At 44.5% G+C, this 5,503-nt stretch overlaps 1 protein-coding gene across 2 annotated transcripts; it reads left to right on the top strand.

The window, feature by feature from the left end:
- Positions 1–1,106: 1,106 nt before the first annotated feature.
- Positions 1,107–2,046, top strand: LOC116583329 (spindlin-2). 2 transcript variants are annotated; one of them, XM_032331416.1, is made up of 2 exons: positions 1,273–1,497; positions 1,801–2,046. In XM_032331416.1, exons 1-2 carry the CDS (start codon positions 1,273–1,275, stop codon positions 2,044–2,046), a joined length of 471 nt encoding a protein of 156 aa, XP_032187307.1. The 2 variants fall into 2 exon arrangements, with proteins under 2 accessions (XP_032187306.1, XP_032187307.1); XM_032331415.1 differs by having other exon boundaries at positions 1,107–2,046.
- The last annotated feature ends 3,457 nt before the right edge of the window (positions 2,047–5,503 follow it).

Here is a 5,503-nt window from a genome sequence, read left to right as displayed (position 1 = left end):
GATCAAGACTTCATCAAGATCTTCATCAAGATCAAGCCCCCACTGAGGTGGGGGCTGTGGTGAGAAGACTGGGGGCCCTGAACTGAAGAGGGGGTGCACTGGAGATGTGAGTGTTGTGGGCCCAGAGGCTCCCTACTCTGGAAAGGGATGGAGCTGGTAGCCAAAAGAGCCTTCCAGGTTCAAGGCAGTGGTAAGTGTGAGTCCTGATGATGGTGTGGGGAAGGGCGGTGTTTGGCAGGAAGGGGAGGCCTCTCTCCTGGCAGGAAACTGAGCTATGGGAAGAGGGAGGAGAATGTGGCAGCTGCAGAGGCTGGTGGCAGCCAGATGTGGCAGAGCGGCTGCTGCCAGCAGTGAGGCTAAGGACCCTTGAGTCCAGTGCTGGGGACACTGCATCAATCTGCTTCACCTTCCTCACTGCCCTCCAATACACGCTTCTCCTCTATGGACCGTACCCTTTCAGCTTGTGCAAACTCCCAACCCATCGTCTGCTGATTCTTTTTCCACCACAAGCTCACAGCAGAGGCAGTGCGACAAGGTGTCCCATTTGGGCACATGAGGCCCTTGATCCCCGGACGTGGGGTGGTGGGCACTGGACTAGAAAACTGGAGGATGGGGGTTGGTGGGTGCCCCACGGGAAAATTGGTGTTGCTGCACATGACGGGTAATGAGGGACACTAAGAAAGGTAATTTGGGGACTGTGGTGTGTGTTTTGGGGGGAGCTGAAGAGTACCTGAATGATGTATAAAGATAGGCATGAAAATACATTTTTTGTAGGCACTCAGCAGAAATATGGAGATTACCAGGAAGAGACATGAAGGAGATATGAACACCAGACATGTGGATGGGAGGCAAAAGGGATGAAGAATAGATGGCAATGGGAAAGAAACTAGGGGAGTGACAACATTAGTAGAAATGGAGTAATGGGGTGAGGGCTAAGAAATGGTAAATATTTGTGTTTGGTGTGGGGGCTCTAGTATGGCAACAGAGGACAGGCATTATGCAAAGAATCTGCTCCATCTGTGGCCTCAAACCACTGCAACCACCACAACCACCTCCTCCCTAATCCTGCAGCACAACCAAAGAATCCTGGAGGGAGGGCACTGAAGGCAAATACACAGTAGTATTTTGATATCCAGTATTCCTGCTGGGCACATCTGAATAACTTGGGCAAAATGCACCTGGTGCCCAGAGAATTTGTAATACAGAGGGGGAAGAGCTCACACTATAATATGCCAAATGTTTCTCCTTAGCCTCTTTCCACCTCCTGCAGGTATGAAGACCCTTCACAAAAAGGCAGCTACAGGGCAGCAAACAAGGGAAACTGTTGAACATCACACTGGATCTGCAAATATGAGGAAGAAAAAGACCTGTCAAAAGAAACAGAGGGGCAGACCTTCATCCCAACCCCAAAGGAACACAGTGGGCTGCAGAATTTCACATGGATGGAAAGAAGGGAATTATCCCATCACTCAGTGGAAAGGAACCGTTCTGGATCAGGTGCCTATCAATCCTTCTCTTTACCTGGTCAAATATGATGGAATTGACTGTGTCTATGGACTGGAACTTCATAGAGATGAAAGGATTTTAATGCTTAAAATCCTTCCTGGTAAGGTGCCATTTTCTCGAGTCAGAAATGTGCACCTTGCAAATATCATAACTGGCAAAGCTGTGGAACATATGTTTGAGGGTGAACATGGTTCTAAGGATGAATGGAGGGGAATGGTCTTAGCCCAGGCACCTATCATGAAAGCCTGGTTTTATATTACCTATGAGAAAGATCCTGTTTTATACATGTACCAGCTTCTAGATGATTACAGAGAAGGAGATCTCCATATCTTTCCAGAGACCAGTGAGTCTCCAGCAGAGAGAGAGCCAGAAGGAGTTATAGATGGCCTCATAGGTAAACATGTGGAATATACCAAAGAAGATGGCTCCAAAAGGACAGGTAAGGTCATTCACCAAGTCAAAGCCAAACCCTCTGTGTATTTCATGAAGTTTGATGATGATTTCCATACCTATGTTTATGATTTGGTGAAAAAGTCCTAACTGGGTAAAATTTGCCACATTTTTTCAGTGCATTTAAACTTGGGATCCCTTTTAACCCAAAATCTTAACCAGCATAACTGTTATCTGTTCTGAAAAATACAATTGCATATGGACATGATGTACTGTGTGTAAGGAATTTGTCTTGTTGAAAAGATTGGGTGTGTTTGGTGAATAGAGCATAAAAGGAAGGAACAGCTGTACATGCAGGCTATGGATAAACATAGGCTAGTATCATAATTAGTCATCCTAAAAAGGAATAGGAATTAGCTGGTCTGGGCTAGAAAGGGGGGAGAAGAAGGAACTAGAGATGGGCTGTGGGGGGGAGGGAGAAAGGAAGGTGACTGCTTAGAAGGAGATGGGGCAGGACCAGAAATGGAGAGGTTCCCTGGAATAGGGATGACCTAAGGAGAGAGGCAACCCACTGGGACAGGGTGGAAAATTAGCAGAGGGAGAGTGAGATCTTGGGGCTTAGAGGAAAAAAGTATTCCTTGAGAAGAAAGGGGCACAAAGAAGCCTTGATGGGGTCCAGAGCAAGGAGGAGAAAGAAGTTCTCAGGAATCTGGCGAGGGGCTAAAGGATACTCAAAGGGAGGGTCTGTGCATGAGTAAGGAGACAGAAGGGGAGGAACGCAGAGGAACAAAGAATTCCAAGAAGAAAGGCTGAAAGAGGAAGAGAGAACACAGAAAAGGAGGTGTGGGGAGTGAGGCCCATGAGAGATAGGGAAGCCCAGGAAAAAGCTGGACTTCTGGCAGTATCCACATTGTTCTCCCAGACTCTGTGCAGAAAGGACGTGACAGCTGTCAAAGAACCAAATGGATTGGAAGTTCTCTGGAATGGCATCTTGACAAGGATGACTAAAGAGTTAAACAAGAGCCAATTTTATACCCAAGCGGCTTTTCTTACCTCAGGGAACTTAGGTCAGACCTGTCCTGTAAAACCCCAAGGCTCAGCCTGAACACACTTACCTGATACCCCATGAGCAGGGACCTGTGAGCAGCCTTCTCAGTTCTCTCAGAGGACCCAGGTGCAGTAAATCGTGGACCTGAAGTTCTTGGTTCATTCCCCCTACACTGGATAAACAGTTCTTGTGAGGAATGGATTTAGGGGTGGAGGGCACTCAGATCTTAAGAGATTTACCACCTTGTATTTAGAAAGTATTTTAACCAGAAAAATAGAAACTTGCTGAACCCAGGTACAGCAGTCCTCTCACAATTTTTTTCTCCTACTAGACTGTGTGTTTCTTCCCTACAGAGGAGGGCCAATAGAGGATTGAGCCTAATGTTTCTCTCTAGGGCATGATGAGTACTTGACAGTCTAGTTCTCTCTGCAGCTGCCTGAAACCACAGGTGGTTCCATTCAGTGATACACCAAGTGGAAGTCTGCTGCCCCCAAAAGCCCCATTCAGAAGCTTTTGATTTTGATGAAGTCCCAAAAGTTTATTTTCACTTTTGTTTCCTTTGCCTTTGGAGACATATCGTGAAAGAAGTTGCTGTGGCTGATATCGAAGAGATTACTGCCAATGTTCTCCTCTAGGAGTCTGATAGGTTCCTGTCTAACGTTGAGGTCTTTTATCCATTTCGAGTTTATCTTTGTGTATGGTGTAAGAGAATGGTCGAGTTTCATTCTTCTACATATAGCTGCCCAGTTTTCCCAGCACCATTTATTGAAGAGACTGTCTTTTTTCCACTGTATATTTTTTTCTGTTTTGTCGAAGATTAATTGACCATAGAGTTGAGGGTCCATATCTGGGCTCTCTACTCTGTTCCACTGGTCTATATGACTGTTTTTATGCCAGTACCATGCTGTCTTGGTGATCACAGCTTTGTAGTAAAGCTTGAAATCAGGTAACGTGATGCCCCCAGCTTTATTTTTGTTTTTCAACATTTCCTTAGCAATTCAGGGTCTCTTCTGATTCCATACAAATTTTTGGATTATTTGCTCCAGCTCTTTGAAGAATACCGGTGGAATTTTAATCGGAATGGCATTAAAAGTATAGATTGCTCTAGGAAGTATAGACATTTTAACAATGTTTATTCTTCCAATCCAAGAGAATGGAATGGTCTTCCATCTTTTTGTGTCTTCTTCTATTTCTTTCATGGGTGTTCTGTAGTTCCTCAAGTACAGATCTTTTACCTCTTTGGTTAGGTTTATTCCCAGGTATCTTATGGTTCTTGGTGCTATAGTAAATGGAATCGATTCTCTAATTTCCCTTTCTGTATTTTCATTGTTAGTGTATAAGAAAGCCACTGATTTCTGCACATTGACTTTGTATCCTGCCACGTTGCTGAATTGCTGTATGAGTTCTAGTAGTTTGGGGGTGGAGTCTTTTGGGTTTTCCATATAAAGAATCATGTCATCTGCAAAGAGAGAGAGTTTGAGTTCTTCATTACCAATTTGGATACTTCATCAAAATCAAAAGCTTCTGCACAGCAAAGGAAACAGTCAACAAAGCAAAGAGGCAACCCACGGAATGGGAGAAGATATTTGCAAATGACAATACAGACAAAAGGTTGATATCCAGGATCTATAAGGAACTCCTCAAACTCAACACACACGAAACAGGCAAACATAACAAAAAATGGGAAGAAGATATGAACAGACACTTCTCCAACGAAGACATACAAATGGCTATCAGACACATGAAAAAATGATCATCATCATTAGCCCTCAGCGAGATTCAAATTAAAACCACATTGAGATATCACCTTACACCAGTTAGAATGGCCAAAATTAACAAAACAGGAAACAACATGTGTTGGATAGGATGTGGAGAAAGGGGAACCCTCTTACACTGTTGGTGGGAATGCAAGTACGTGCAGCCTCTTTGGAGAACAGTGTGGAGATTCCTCAGGAAATTAAAAATAGAACTTGCCTATGACCTTGCCATTGCACTCCTGGGTATTTACCCCAAAGATACAGATGTAGTGAAAAGAAGGGCCATCTGTACCCCTGTGTTTATAGCAGCAATGGCCACAGTCGCCAAACTATGGAAAGAACCAAGATGCCCTTCAGCGGATGAATGGATAAGGAAGATGTGGTCTATATACACTATGGAGTATTATGCCTCCATCAGAAAGGATGAATACCCAACTTTTGTAGCAACATGGACGGGACTGGAAGAGATTATGCTGAGTGAAATAAGTCAAGCAGAGAGAGTCAATTCTCATATGGTTTCACTTATTTGTGGAGCATAACAAATATCATGTAGGACAAGGGGTGTTAGAAAAGGCGAAAGATTTATGCTATCTGAAGAGAAACCAGAGTATGACAAGGGGTGTTAGAGAGTAGAAGGGAGTTGGGGCAAATTGGAAGGGGAGGTGAATCATGAGAGACTATGGACTCTGAAAAACAATCTGAGGGGCTTGAAGTGGCGGGGGCGGTGGGAGGTTGGGGTACCAGGTGGTGGGTATTATAGAGGGCACGGATTGCATGGAGCACTGGGTGTGGTGAAAAAATA

The sequence above is a fragment of the Mustela erminea genome, chromosome X, assembly GCF_009829155.1.
Source record: "Mustela erminea isolate mMusErm1 chromosome X, mMusErm1.Pri, whole genome shotgun sequence".
Classification (NCBI taxonomy): domain Eukaryota; kingdom Metazoa; phylum Chordata; class Mammalia; order Carnivora; family Mustelidae; genus Mustela; species Mustela erminea.
Note: the sequence above shows the minus strand (reverse complement) of the source record. Positions and strands in the feature narration are given on the sequence as shown.

What these genes read in the sequence shown, in the direction of transcription:
- LOC116583329 (XM_032331415.1), top strand. Translation starts at nt 1,237, where the DNA reads ATGTTTCTCCTTAGCCTCTTTCCACCTCCTGCAGGTATGAAGACCCTT.